Source organism: Panthera onca, chromosome B1 (assembly GCF_046562875.1).
Source record: "Panthera onca isolate mPanOnc1 chromosome B1, mPanOnc1 haplotype 2, whole genome shotgun sequence".
Classification (NCBI taxonomy): Eukaryota; Metazoa; Chordata; class Mammalia; order Carnivora; family Felidae; genus Panthera; species Panthera onca.
This window is the reverse complement of record NC_138342.1, coordinates 73043741-73059472: the sequence shown is the minus strand read 5'-3', so window position 1 is coordinate 73059472 and position 15732 is coordinate 73043741. Positions and strand designations below refer to the sequence as shown.

The following is a 15732-nucleotide window of genomic DNA, read 5'->3' as shown; positions in this document are numbered from 1 at the left end:
GACTGCAGATCCTGGGCCTGGTCTGCCTGCATTTATGTACACCTGCGCGCACACACACACACACACACACACACACACACACTCCCTACTGGTTCTGTTTCTCTGGAGAAACCTAACAGATCATGTAAATATCATCTAAATTAGGTATGGGTGAGAGTTAGTTTGATTAACCCTGAAGTAAAATTCTTCCACAGCTGTGAACCAGCATTGTATCTGTACGTATATATCTCCTATTGGTCCTGTTTCTCTGGAGAAGCCTAATACAAATCTTGGTACCAGGAAGTGGTGTATTACAATAGCAAATATCTAAAAATGTAGAATGACTGTGGAACTGGATAACAGGTAAAGGCTGTCAGAGTTTTGAGACACTTGACAGAAAATGCCTAGATGCCTGGAAGAGACAGTTAACAGAAATATAAACAGCAAAGGAGATTCTGGTGAGGGCACAGAAAGACAAGAGGAGAGCTGTAGAGAAAGCTTTTGTTGTCAGAAAATAAATACACATCAGAAACAATGTGGCTAGAAAAAAGAATGTTGAAATGCCTCTGGAGAAGTTTACAAGGAAATGTGCTGCTTATTGGAAATTGGAGGAAACGTGATCTTGTTATCAAGTGGCAAAGAACTGGGCCAAATTGTGTTCTAGGGTTTTGCATCCCTGTGACTTGTCTGGGAAGCCAACAAAGTTACTAAAAATAAAAACTTTTAAGAGCAGAAACACTGCCAGTTTGCACCAAAGAGACAGGGACGGACAAAATGAAGGAAGACTGTTGGACTTCTGGAATTCTACTGGTATGAAATGAACCTACCCAACTGACGCACTCTGCAAACAGGCATTACCTTTTAAGAAAAGGGAAGAATGCCCCCAAAGGCAAATCAGAGTCCAGTGAGCCTACTACTGCCATCATGGGCTTATTAGGTCAAGGAACCAGAGCCAGTAACTTCTTGGCCACGGAAGGTAGGGCCACCACCCCTGTGAGCCAGAGGATACAGCATAGTCCCAAAGAAGATTATTCTCCAAGCCCCAAAATCTAGTGAAATTTTCCCTGCTAGGTTTAGGACTTGCTTGGGACCTATGACCTCTTTCCTCCTGATGTCTCCCTTTTATAATGGGAATGTCCATCCCATGCCTGTGCCCACCATCGTACTGAAGCAGATAACTTGAATCTGGCTTCACAGCTGTGGAAGAATTTTACCTCAGGATTTAGACAATATTTACCTGATATATGAGTCAGGGTTCTCCAGAGAGAAACAGAACCAGTAGGTATGTGTGTGTACATGTACACAAATGGAGGCAGATAAGCCCCAGGCTCTGCAGTCAGCAAGCTGCAGATCCAGGAGAGCCAATTGTGTTCTAGTCCAAAGACAGGGAGGCTTGAGAACCAGGAGGGGTTTATGCTTCTGTTAGAGTCTGTAGGGAGGAAAAACTGATGTCCCAGTTCAAAGGCAGAATCAGGCAGGAAGAGTACCTGTTACTCAGCCTTTCTGTTCTATTCAGGCCTTCAACTGATGAGACCCTCACACATCAGGGACTGCAATCTGCTTTACTCAGTTTCCTGTTCAAATGTTAACCTCATCCACAAACACCCTTACATATATCCAGAGTAATACCTCATGAAATATCTGGGTACACCATGACCTAGTCAAGTTGATACCTAAAATTAACCATCACAGATGAGACTTTGGACTTAAGAGTTGATGCTGGAATTGTGTTAAGATTTTGGGGGATGTTGGAGTGGGGTAAATGTATTTTATAGGTGAGAAGGACAAGACTTTCAGAGGACCAGAGGGTGGAGTGTTATGAGCTGGATTTTCTCCCCCTAAAATTCATATATTGAAGTTCTAACCCCAGTACCTCAGGAGATGACCTTATTTAGATATATAATCTTTACAGAGGTAATCAAGTTCAAAATAAGGGCATTAGGGTGAGCCCTACTCCACCATGACTGGTGTCCTTATAAAAAGGGGAAATTTGGACACAGAAATATTCAGAGGGAAGACAATGGGAAGAGATAGAAGGAGAAGCCAGCCATCTGCAGCCAAAACGAGAAGCTTCAGAAGAAGCCAACCCTGTCAATACCTTGTTCTTGGACTCCTAGCTTCCAGAACTGAGATAATAAATTGTTGTTTAAGCCAGTCTTTGGTACTTTGTTATAGCAGCCCTAGCGAACTCATATACTCTAATCTCTGTATGTCAATTAGTATTGCTCTCAACACATTCTTTTAATAATGATCACTAACAGTTACAGAGTGTTTACTAGGTACTAATCACTGCAATAAATTCTTAGATACACACTATCTCAGTGAATATTCAAAACTACTCTTTGAGTGGATTTAATGGTAGAAGAATGTCCCAATTAAAAAAATATGCAAAAATAAATTTTAAAAAAGTTTCTTGAGGCCGCAGAGATAAATTGTGAATTATTTTCCATTTTCAAAAATTTTCAGGTAAATTGTCATTATTCCAATTTCAGAACTGAATCCAAGACGAACAGTTGGTACATGGGCAGGGGCAGAAATTGAAGCCAGATGTCTGAATACAGACCTGTGCTCCCAACCACCTCATCTAAGTGTCCTCCCTTTCCCCTGCCTTGATTCTTTTCATTTCCAATATGACAGCTACATGAGAAATTACAATATGCTGAGATAAAGTTTTCACAACATGATAGCTCATCTACGTTACTCACAATTCTGTGTTACTGCAGCCTCAATTATACACTAGAGTCCATAAAGCCCACAAAATGAGACAACTCTTAACAAGGTAACATTTTAAAATACATAAATTTAAAAGAACAAGTACTATATCCATTGCCAATGGTTTGTATAAGTCTGGATTCAAATGGTAGTAAGGTTCTTTAAAAAAGTTTATTAAGTTGATTCTGAGATTTATATAGAAAGGTAAAGAAACTAGGAGAGCCAAACCAACTGTGAAAAAGAACAAAGTTAGAGAATTCAACATTACCTAATTTCTTGACTTATTATAAAGTTAGTTATTAAGGGTATTGTTGGCAAAAAGATAGACACATAAATAAATCAATGCAACAGAAAGTCCAGAAATACCCACACAAATATGGTCAGCTAGTTCTCAACAAATTTGCAAAAGCAATTTAGCAGATAGTGTTTTCAATAAATGGTTCTGGATCAACATGATATCCACATGCAAAAGGTATATATCCATATACCTCACACTTATATAAAAGCTAAATCAGTAAGGATGACAGTCTAAATGTAAAAGTTATAAAACTCCTGGAAAAAAACATAGGAACAAATCTTTGTGGCCTCAGATTTGGCAAATATCTTTTAGCCATGACACCAAAAGCCCAATCCATAAAAGAAAAAAAAATTATCAAAATTTTAAATTTCTATTTTTTGAAAAAAATTAAAAGACTAAGCCATGGACTAGAAAAAATATTTACAAAACACATATTTCACAAAGGACTTGTAACTAAAATATATAAAACCATTAAAAAATAAGAAAACAAAAAACTCAACTTAGAAAATGGGCAAAAGATATAAACTGATATTTCATCAAAGAAGACATATGAATGACACATAAGTATACTGGAAGATACTCAACATCATTAATCGTTTAGGATACTATACACAGCTATTAGATTAAGGGGGAAAAACCCGACAATACCAAATACCTTTGGAATAACTATAGCTCATACATTACTTACTGTATGTGTGAAAACAAAATGGTATAGTCACTTTGGAACACTGTGGAACTTTCTCAAAAAGCTAAATATACATTTAAAATATGACCAAGCAATTCTACTTGTAGCTATGTATCCAAGAGAAGTAAAAACTTATGTTCACTGCAGCATTATTTATAATCACAAAACATTGGAAACAGCCCAAATGGGAATATTACTCAGTAATAAAAAGGAAAAAAAAATGACTAGTGTACACAACATCACAGATGAATCTCAAATGCATTATGGTGAGTGAAAAAGGCCAGACTCAAAAGTCCACACACATATGATTCCATTTATAGGACATTCTGGGAAAAAAACAATTTTAGAGATGGATCAGTGGTCAGCAGGGCTGACAAGGGAAGGACTATGAAGGAGTTTTTTGGGATGATGTTATTGTTCTACATCTCAGTGTAGTGTTTACATGACTTTATCTGCCAAAGCAAAGGACAAATTTTATTACACATAAATTAATAATTAAATTGTATTTTTATGTAAAATATAATAAATTATATCTCAACAAAAGACCTTTTTGAAAAAAGTAGCCTAGCTTAACACTAAAGTTTAAGATTTTTTAAGATGGCAAAATAAAATTCCTGTAAGATGAGCACATCCTGTTTGTCTCAACCAACTCAAGGAAGTCAAATGGATTTTATTAAAATTCTAGCTTTTTATAAAAAGTCTGTCCCAACTTCTACACTACAGTCAGAGGCCTGGTTTCTGCCTCTGATTCTGTCAATCAAGTAATACATACAGTAACAGAATATTTCATTTTATTTTTCTGCTTCCAAGTTCCTTACCTTTAAAATGAGAGAAAGCATTCCTAACCTTAAGGTAAATGCAACCATTAAGAGATGATAAATGGAATATATGTGTAGGATTGCTGACAATACTGACTCCATCTTTGGTCCTCCAACTTGTTCACGTTTGCTCAGTGACTACTCTCGGGGAATACGTGTTCCGGGCCCTTGGAGATTAACACACATACCTTAAAATTATGGGGGAGGCTTGTTTTGGCCTCCTATGAATCTGATAGAGATAACATGGTCTTTCCCCTTCCTGATGTACAGATGGTTCCACAAGTTATAGGTTAGCTGTCAGGTGCACGCAAGCCATTTATATAGGTATATGGGAACCCTTTGCTCTCACTATAATGCCCATCTACCTGTCTCCTCGCTCTATAAAATCAGGGGACTAACATCTGGATTTTGCGGAGAATAACTGCAGCTCGCCCACCACCGGATCCCTCATCAGTAAGTTACCCTGAATAGAACTCTGTGTAAACTGCATGGAGTGGCCTCCTTCGTTTTCTGGTCTCTGAGTGCCTTCTCAATTTAGGGGATACTTTATTATCTCTCTTCCACTAATAACGTGATACGTGGAATACGTATAGTGTCAGCCAACTAAATATAGATGTATTATCACATTTAAACTCAGCTAAACTGGAATTTCAGCCTTAACAATAAGACCTGTCACTACAAATGGTAACAAAAAAGAAGAAAGTAAATTATCTGAAGCACAAATAAGAAAGTAAAATACACAATAAGAATCACAAATACATTTAAAAAACTAGGATGTTTGCTAATGGGAATATACTGGGCTTTTTGTAAAAGGTTCTTTGGGGAAGGGCACAAAAATATCCGTTTTTTTTTTTTTTTTAATGTTTGTTTTTATTTTGGGGAGAGTAGGAGCAGGGGAGGGGCGGAGAGAGGGGCAGACAGAGGATCCAAAGTGGGCTCTGCGCTGACAGCAGAGAGCCTGATGTGGGACTCGAACCCACAAACCATGAGATCATGACCTGAGCCAAAGTTGGAGGCTTAACTGACTGAACCACCCAGGCACCCCCAAAAATGTTCTTTTCTAAAAAGGAATATTATTGCAGGTTATCTCTGCATATTAATGAATGTAATTAACTTGTAAAAAAAACACTCAAATACATCAAGTGCTTGCTACATGTCAACACTAAGGGCTTTACATATTATTATCTAATTTAATACTCATAAAAACCACAAGATAGCACCAACTGTACTTTAGGAAGTAATTTCCTAACATTCATATGTTTGATGGAAGAGCTTCAGCAAGTTCCAGTACAGTGAAAGAGAAGCATTTAAACCAATAATGCTGAATTTGAAACTATTCCTAAGAAATACCAAGAAGGATCATTTGTCTTCTTCCATACCTAAAATATGTGTCCTCATCCTCATTCAAGAAGCTATCACTTTGGTCTATCTAATAAGCAAGGTAGGGAAGTAAAATAAAATGACTACTCACCTTGCTCTTAAAGAAGGAGAGTTCCCTTTTTAAGACCTTTTAAAAATGCTCTCAGATACAAATCCCCAGCAAGACCACAAAGCAGATACTGAACTATGGAGTGCCTTGGGGACAATGTCTGTGTGTACACATGTGTGTCTGTGTGTCCCCCATAAACCACAGTACTTAATACATGCATTCACATGGATAAGATGCTGCCCTTACCCTGGGCCTAAGGCTTCTAACACCTTCTAAGGCCTTGCTTTTCTTTGGTCCTTCAGCTTTATTCCTGCCCACGGGCCAAAGATTTCTGAGGGAACTTCTAGAACACATTCCAGAATACCAACGGTCCTGAGATTCCCTATCCAAATGGCTACAAAACGGTTTCCAAGATCCAGTTAGCTGAGAGAAGATTTACCACCAATACATAGGCCGCTAAACTGAGGAATGACCAAGAAGGGCTGTTAAGTGGGCAGATGGACATGCAAACTGCCCTCTCCACACACATGCACCCAGGACCCCAGAGGGGTACAGTTAGTTCTCCAGTGCCTTCGCTTTCTGTACAGGACTTCATAGGAATCTGAGAGGTGATCGAAGCTGACTCCACAAGAGTAAGCCAGAGACACCCAACCAACGCCAGTTGTGGGGTCGTGCAGACAAAGGCCAAGACAGATACACTGACAGTTGTATACAAGGACCTGAGTGGGATAGAGCAGCAAACTGAGAAAGACTGAGGCCATTGAAGCAATTCCTGAAAGGGGGCCGTGGGTACTGCTGCCATTCCCAGCCCAGCTTAACAGGGGGGAAGGTATGTGGGCAGACTGGGGGCAGAGTATCCAAGAAACAGGTTCTGACGTCAGCTGCAGTGCCAAGGAGATGGCAGGGTAGCAACAGGGGGAAGCTGGCGCAGTATGGGGGCAAGACCATCAGCTGATTGTAGAGAGCCAGTCAAGGGCTGGCGATAAAAGGGCGGGGCCGCGGCCGACGTCACTGCCGCGGCCGACGTCACCGCCACTTGCCGCATCCTCAAGATCTCTCTGGTGCAGCTCGGGTGCAGGTCTCTGCGGGAGCCACCCTAGACCTCTGCAGCTTCTCCTGTTAACATGGCCGACTCGGAAAACCAGGGACCTGCGGAGGCAAGCCAGGCGGCGGCGGCAGCGGCGGCGGCAGCGGCAGCGGAGGCGGCCGCAGCGGAGGAGGTAATGGCGGAAGGCGGTGCGCAGGGGGGAGACTCTGACAGCGCGGCTGGCGACTCCGACAGCGCGGCTGGTCAGACGGCCGAGGAGCCCCAGACCCCAGCAGAGAATGCACCAAAGCCGAAAAATGACTTTATCGAGAGCCTGCCTAATTCGGTGAAATGCCGAGTCCTGGCCCTTAAAAAGCTGCAGAAACGATGCGATAAGATAGAAGCCAAATTTGATAAGGAATTTCAGGCTCTGGAAAAAAAGTATAACGACATCTATAAGCCCCTACTTGCCAAGATCCAAGAGCTCACTGGTGAGATGGAGGGATGTGCATGGACCTTAGAAGGGGAGGAGGAGGACGACGACGAGGAAGAGTACGAGGATGAGGAGGAGGGGGAAGAGGAGGAGGAGGAGGAGGAGGAAGCTGCGGCAGAGGCTGCTGCGGAGGCGGCCGCTGCCAAAGATGAGGGTCCCCATTCTGCGGTGTCTGATGACGCCAAGAAATAAGCGGGGGCAGAGATTCTGAAGAGGAGGATGACGCCGAAAACAAATACCCTATTTCTTTTCTTTTTTTTTGAATATTGGTGGACTTAAAAATAAGGCTCAGGTTTGGGACCAAAATACAACGAATCAATACTGACATTCCTAATATTAAATTGAAGCAATCAGATCCTGGCCAGCCCGTTTCAAATTTGATTTTCATTTTGAAACAATAAATATATCAAAAGGTGTTGAGGAAAACGAGTTAAATTTAAAATGAGTTTTTCATGATCTCTTCTGTGAGGACTGCAACTGAGGCTTAGTAAGGGTGTCAGGTAGATGTGAAGTAAAGAATGTCACTTTGAAACCTATTCATCCCACAGCCATCACACTACACACGGAACACCCAGGCCAAGACTGAACATGTTCTCAGTGTTTAATTCTTCAGTTTCTTTAGTCTGGACATTTTCCAGTGCAGGAAAAGCAGAACCCAAGACTCTCATCTTAAGACTTTGCTTTTGTAACCCAGACATCAGCTTTACACTTGAGAGAAGAGTGACGAATGGAGGAAGCCTGTGATGGAGATCATGACAGTACTGCTTAATGAGGCCTGGAAAACTGCCACTTCAAATTCTAAAGAATGTTCTAAATATTTGAATTTAGAGAAGCAACATGGTTCTGAGAGGGAGGGTGTATAACCTGTATAATATTGTCAACATATGTGTTTGTTATTTACAGTCTCATGTTTATGTGTTTTCTTGGTAGTGTCTATTTACAAAGGTGTAAAAAAAACAAACCCAAAATGTTTAAGTATTAAATCCTTTTACCTAGCATTCTAGAAATATTAATTTACTTGAAAAGATGTAGAATGTAGCCAATTCTGTAAAGCATGTGTATTCAGTGTTATGTAGTTTGATCCTTGTGAAGTCTTTTGTCATGTAGCTTTTAGAATGTAGCTGTGAAAATTACCAGAACTCTTCAACGAAGCTAATGTTTGGAAAAAATATATACTTGAAGAACCAATCCAAGTGTGTGTCCCCACCCCCAGCTCAGAAGTAGAAGGGTTTAAGTTTGCTTGTATTAGCTGTGCCTTCATTATTTTGCTATGTAAATGTGACATATTAAATAAAAAATGGTGCATATTCAAATTTTACTGCTTGAGGACAGACTGACATACAGTTAAGGATTTTTAGGAAGGACACATTTAATGTAAAGACTTTTAGCTTCTTTGTGGGTTTTGAATTTTGTGTGACTCCGTGATCTACGAAGAAACAAGCATAAAGTTGTTTACCACTGTAGTGTTAATAAAACTATTTTCAAAAAACAAAAGGACTCAGAATACTCTGCCTGGAATTAAATCCCAGCTCTGCCTCTTGTAAGCAATGAACCTCAGGCAATTCAGTTGGTCTGTGTTCATTTTCTCCTTCTATAAAAGGGGATAGTAACAGTCCCTCACAATTATGAAAAGTCAGGTTAATACACAAAGTGTACGCTAGTATCTGACACATACTCAGTGCTTCAAGAAATTCAGCTATTATTATTATTTTATTATTGTTTTATTATTACATGAAAGATAAAGACACTGATTGGAAATTCAATCCTCCTTCCCTCCCCAGGTACAAAAGGGGAGAAAATAGACAACATTATATTCTTAAGTTTATGATTCTTCATCAGAGAAGAATGTGGCTTTTAATTCAGAAACCAGAAATTCAATAAACTGTCTCATTTTGGTTTCCTCAGTATAAAATCAGGTTTTGAATTCCTCCCAGAAGAGATAAAAGACTTTTAATGTGATATTATAAATATACAAAAAGGCCTACTTCAACTTTACATTTGGGCATTCTGAATGAAGAAAAAATAGTTTAAAATTAAAGACCCCCCCCCCCCCCTACACACACACCCAAAATAAAAAACTGAAATGCATTTTCTTCCATTTCTTTTAAGGGTTAAAATTATGCAGAAGCGAAATGAGACTGCTTTACCTTAAGGACTGGAAGGCAGCTCTGACCTGTTGCTAATGGCAATAGTAGAGTTAAATAAACCTTAATGTAATATTAATCATCCTTAGGGCCAGGCCAACCAAAAGAGAAAATCAAAATAACATATTTACATAAGAAGTCAAAGATTATCTTAATAGAAGCAAAAAAAAAAAAAAAACAAACTAATAAAACTCAGTATTTCTTATCTCTAGAAATAAGAGACTTGTTTAATATTTTTCTAGGTCCATCTAGTAAAAAGAAAAAAATGAATGAAACAAATAAGGAGTATAATTATTGGGGAAAATTTTTTTTGCATTCATGTAATTATATACAGAAGACCCAAGAGAATCAGCTGAAAATTATTAACACTGAATATGTTTGAGGAATTGACCAGCTGCCGGATAAATATACAAAAGCCATTAACTATTTGTAGGTACTAATAATGATCAGTATAAATGAAAAGACACTTTCAGAATAGAAAGAAGAAATCAAAATATTTATAAAAACCTCTAACAAAAAATATGTCTAGCCTATGTGAAAAGGAAAAACAAAGAAAGAAATGTTAAGGTCTTTGGGTGGTAAGACTGAATATCACAAAAGTGACAATTATGCCCAAATTAACTTTTAATTTATCACAATCAAATCAAAACCCAAACTGAATCTGGACCTTAATATAATTAACCTAATGTTCACCTGTATGAATAGCTAAGGAAACCAGCCATACTGAAACAATTCAAGCTTTCACCTTAGAGTACAGGTCCCCCCCAAATTTTTTTTAAGTGAAGAAAATACATTATGTATTTATCAATTACTGGGCAGGGGAAGGCTGAGATTAGTAATATAAGACCAAAAGAAGTAACAGACATGACAACACACAAACTAATAAATTATAAAAATTTAAACACAAGCACTCCACATTTTCAAAAGCAAACAGGAGTCCAATTTACAGAAAATAGTCTTAATGTAATATAGAGTTCCTACAAATCATACGAAAATCATTTAGTCCCAATACAGAAATACATAAAGGACATCAGCAGACTACTTTAAAAAGAGGAAATACTGCAACCCTGCCTGGGGCAGAAAGACATATCCCAAGAGGGCAGCACTAGGTTGACCAGGGCTCCAGCGAGGTCTGGAATACACGCATTCCCAGCCGAGTGCTCTGGCCAGCAGTCTTTCTTCCACTTATGGTAAGACTTTAGCTGTAGGGTTTTCTAGCTACTAGTCACACCACTGTTGGCCACTTTCCCAGGATACAGGGATGTTTACGATGCCTTTCACCAATGTCAGTCAATTTCCACCGTTTCCCAACTGAGTTGATGTTTACCCTCTGTTTCCTGCACTGCTCATTTGATAGTTTCTCCGACAGCCATAAAACTTGGATGTTTACGTCTAGCAGGATACCCTGCCTTTAAGATGGGTCAAACATTATCACTCAGAAACCATTTTTAATCCATTACATGCCCAAATTTGTCACTAAAGCACAAAATAACTGGCAGAAAGAAAAGCAACATGCATTACACATTCAATTCAGTCTCTCAGAGCATTACGCAGAAAAGTGTCGCATCCTAAGCATGACACAGCAGTTCTCCCTGCCTGAGAGTTAACACTCAAGGCAGACACAGAGACACATTTGCACGTGCACACAACATGTACACAAACAATTTTTATTGAGGAGAAAGTCACATAACATAAAATTAACCATTTAAATGAACAATTCAGTGGCATATAGTACATTCACAATATTGTCCACTTCTATCTAATTCACAGTAAAATGCATCAAAGCTGTGCAGAATATGTAAAGTAGACTATGTGTGGAAGAAATGCAAAATTTTACAAATGCAAGATAATTTATTATTTTTTTTTGGAGAATACTTAGTGCTTATAAGGATTAGGTAAAATGAGTACTCTCATACACTGATGATAACGTGTAAGTTGTATATAATTCATTAGCAAAATCAATTTAGCAAAAACATTTATCAACTGATTCAAAATGATATACACTAATTCAATTTCATCCTTGGGATATTATCCATTAAAAAAGCAATTTTAAAGGCAAACAAAGAAAGCTTTATACACAAAAGATGCTTGAAAAGTCTTATTAAAAATGAAGGAGGAAGGAGAGAAAAAAGAACATAGAAGCCAAATACCCCAAAGTGAGAGAACAGAACACACACATTCACAAGGCAGACTGTGTAGTCATTATTAAAGGTATCCATGAGGGCTTTGTAATAATATGGTAAATATAAGCATCGTCTCAAGCTAAGTTTAAAAATTCAGACATATAATTTTACACATATATAGTACATTTTTACCTAAGCCAACTTTTTTTTTTTTTTTTTTAACTGCATAGTGTTCCTGAAAGGAAAACAGCAAACTCTTCTAAGTCATTTTTCATATTGGGTTAGGGAGGGGGTGGTGGATGGAAACTCAAGTTCTGGTCTTGGCATCTATGGGGCAATTTGCTGACATTTATGGAGCACAGGCTCTCACTCAAAATGCCTGGCTTTGAATCCTGCCTCTGGCCCTGAATCCTAGATTTCTAGCTGTGTAACCTTGAACAGTTACTTATGCCTCTCTGTGGCTCAGTTTCTGCATCTGTAAAGTGGAGAGGATTACATGTGAAGTACTTAGTATAGTGCTGGACAAGTATTAAGTACTCAAGAAATGTTACTGGCGTTTTAACCATCTGCTATTCCCGTAACAGCCCAATGCAAATACAAGGTAGATCTTAAAGATTACACCTCTTAGAGACCATCTGAAGAGATCAACTCAAGTCTTTGAGCAGTCCTAACTTCAGTAGATGTTAAGGAGCTGGAAGTGTTTGTCGTGTATGAGTTTTATTCTCAGGTTCTTTCTATGGAATCAGAATGCTCTTTGGAGCACCTACTTTAAGCCTGGCATGCCTCACTGTGTGATCTTTTACTACGCTCCCCATCCCTTTTTCGGTATGACAGAAATGGGGGAAGACATCAACTGCATTTAATTTGACTACATTAAATTGAAGTCAATTTGGGGGAATCTAGAATGATACATACATTTTTCATTAATGGTAATAACACCATGTTACACAGTATGAGAAATACTTAACCACGAGTGGTCATTATCCAGATGTGATTACCAGCTGTGGCAAGATTTGACTAGGGTGTAGCCACCAGCAATCACCCACGGATATTCTTTTACTTGGATGCTTGTAACTCATTTGCCTGTCTGAAGCTCTTATCCAAGGGCAGAATGCAATTTTAAGACCAAATGGAATACAATAAATTATGGATTAAGAATTGGTACCTTTCTGGCATTTTCCTCCAGGGCAGCGGTGACAGCAAATAACTAACTGGTAAGTCAATAAAAATAACTTCAATGTGAGCAGTATCTGTGTACTCAACTGCCCAAGTTAAAATCCAGAAGGTATTATTCTTATATAGTTCTTTTATCTACTTTTCTTAGACCCATCTAATAAATAACCAAAAGGACCCAAATCCTCTCTGATGAGATTATGACATATAATAGACAAAAGGAAAAAACAGCTGCTATGATTAATTTTGCACAGTTGTACACAACATTTCTTACCAGGATCTCAAAATGTTTTACTGATATGATTTCTACTTTTGCAGCATAAAATAAAAAGAATAGAAATTCACTCATGTCTCTCTAGTTGTCCCTAACCATGACAGTGATACTAAGCAATGTGGCAGTAATCACACTAAGTTCTCAGAAGCTTCTCTAATAGGTAACTGTGTGATAGAAACAAGGTCTGCCTCCCGACACAAGTACAAAGCCATGTACAATAAATAGCGCCTAAAACAGCATGGATGAGTTCGCTATGTGCTCAATGAGTGCTAGTGACCCAGAAAAGCCAAAACCTAAACTTCATCAAAGACAGAAGCTGTTCCACACTTTAAACTCAAACACAGTATACTGGCGATCAAAGCAGGGATCCGCCACACTCTGCCCGGCAATATTTAAAACTATAGCAGTCTGCATTGTACAAAGACCTAAACACTTCTGAAGCTACTTTTTAGAACGTCATGGTAATAGAATAATGGAGTTTCACAATACAAGTGAAAGAATGATGTGGGTTTCCTTCTTTTTACTCTCTTAAATTTATGTATTATCGTTCCTTTAAGGAAACTGTGTGCCATCAGAACATCCTTATTGAAAAATGTGTTGTAGGAGCATCCCTGAAGTCAATTAGAGTCAAACAAGTGCAAAGGAGGAGGACAGGAACCCACATGCCTTGTAAACAAAAGCACGTTCTTCTACACTGACTCAGCACCACTCTTGGGCTTAAGCATTGTCCATGAGTGTGTATGTGTCAGCAACAGATATAAACAGTGGAGAAAGAAAAGAAAAAGAAAAAAGAAAGTGTCCTAGGAACCTATTTCTATCATGCAACTCCTTTGCTCACAAACCAACAGTGGTGTCTTACTACCTGCTGAGTGAAGTCCACACCTAATTTCCAAAGACTTCTACAAACTAACCCCCAAGGCTAAGCTAGTGTGAGTCCTCCAAATGAAGTCCCCCAGCAATGCCCCCCACGCTCCATTCAGTCACTGTTCTCTCCCTGAAATAACAACAAAGATTTAGCCACCACTTTACAGAGCACCTTTCACTTTTTACTGTGGTCTCTGCCTCTATCTGTTATTCAATCTTAGTAGGCTTCCTAACCTAGCTCTATGCTATATCTGTCCTCCCGGGTGCACAGGTACATCTGTCCAAGTTGATTTCTCTGAACTCCTTCAGATTCAACCACCCAAATGAGTCTTTTTATTTCACTTCCGAAATACGGTTGCATGTGAGAACAGCTTACACCCTAAACAAACTATGTTATATTTCAGTATTCCTGCGTAGCTTGTCTCTGAACTATTCAATCCAATTGTTGATTCAAAGAAATGTCTATTGAATAAGGACAAATAGTGGGTGACAGACAGAGAAGCAGAGACACGAAGAGAGAAAAACTCACCCAGAAAGAGAGAGGGAAAAAAAGCAGAGACAAAAAGTACTTTAAGAGAAATGCTTTTATAAAGATATGAAAGAACTGTAAGTCCCAACTGCGTCGACTGCAGACTACATCACAAATTGCCTATGCCTGCACTAGACCACTGCCCAACCCAGTATATCAAACACAGAGCTTTATGATGACTCATCGTAACATAAAGACATTCTGAATGTTCCCCTCCTTGGGCCTCCTGCCTAGCCCATTGTTAGCTTCTAAAAAATGATGCACACATTATCTTGTCTGAAACCTGATACAAAAGCTCACTCATCCTTTGAAAAACTAAAGGCAGATACCTACATACATAGGTTATAAAACAATCATCAAAACTAAAAGAGAAATCTCCTGGGCCAAAAACTCCCCTCTATGATCTGCCATAAATTTCCTAATTCTAAAAATATTATCAGATTATATGGAATATATAAGCTGTTGTTTTTTTTTTTTAAGTTTATTTATTTATTTTTAAGAGACAGAGAGTGTGAGTGCACGTAAGCCGGGACAGGCAGAGAGGCAGACAGAATTCCAAGCAGGCTCTGCACTGACAGCACAGACACCGATGCAGGGCTTGAACTCAAGAACTGAGATCATGACCTGAGTTGAAATCAAGAGTCAAGACGCTTAACCAACTAAGCCACCCAACTGCCCCTATAAGCCTGTTTATTTATTTTTTAAAAAGTGGATCATAAGCTGTTAACAAAATACCAATGTTATGCAGAAAACAAAAGGACAGTACTTTTAGCTCCAAGAGATTCTTATTGAGTTTTGGTTGAAACCCCTACCTGACATTAGAGTAGCCTCTATAATAGGTTCCTGGAGTCAAGGTAATTTCATCATCTGAAGCCACTTTTGTTGGGTACTTACTTTCCCCAAAGGTGAGGCTTCCTAGTCTGGAAGGCTAACATGACAGAGAAGGTTACTGAATGTTACATGAGACCACACGATCTTCTAGCTGTCTTTAAAAATGTGAAAGGATGCAAGAAGAGGTCTGGTTTTTTAGATCTACAACAGTTATCTCCTGAATCTTGGTCTTGTGCTTCCTCTAATATTAAAAATTAATTACAATCTGCAAATTCTTGCTCTGTTACCCTTGCTTCCTCTGCAGAAGGGATTAAGGATTAACTTCAATCTTGGTCTTAAAAGTGCAGAGAAAT

The 15732-nt window shown here is 38.8% G+C and overlaps 2 protein-coding genes across 4 annotated transcripts in view; one reads left to right on the top strand and one right to left on the bottom strand.

Moving 5' to 3' along the window:
• Positions 1-15732, bottom strand: part of HERC3 (HECT and RLD domain containing E3 ubiquitin protein ligase 3) — a 114043-nt gene that overhangs the window by 10442 nt on the left and 87869 nt on the right. The gene's annotated exons all lie outside the window — the stretch shown is intronic.
• On the top strand, positions 6351-8935 carry NAP1L5 (nucleosome assembly protein 1 like 5). Its single transcript, XM_060654648.3, has one exon. It carries the CDS (start codon positions 7046-7048, stop codon positions 7631-7633), a length of 588 nt encoding a protein of 195 aa, XP_060510631.2. The 5' UTR covers positions 6351-7045; the 3' UTR covers positions 7634-8935.

Bases quoted from the DNA above. Each gene is read 5' to 3' on its own strand.
- NAP1L5 (XM_060654648.3), top strand. From the start codon at position 7,046: ATGGCCGACTCGGAAAACCAGGGACCTGCGGAGGCAAGCCAGGCGGCG.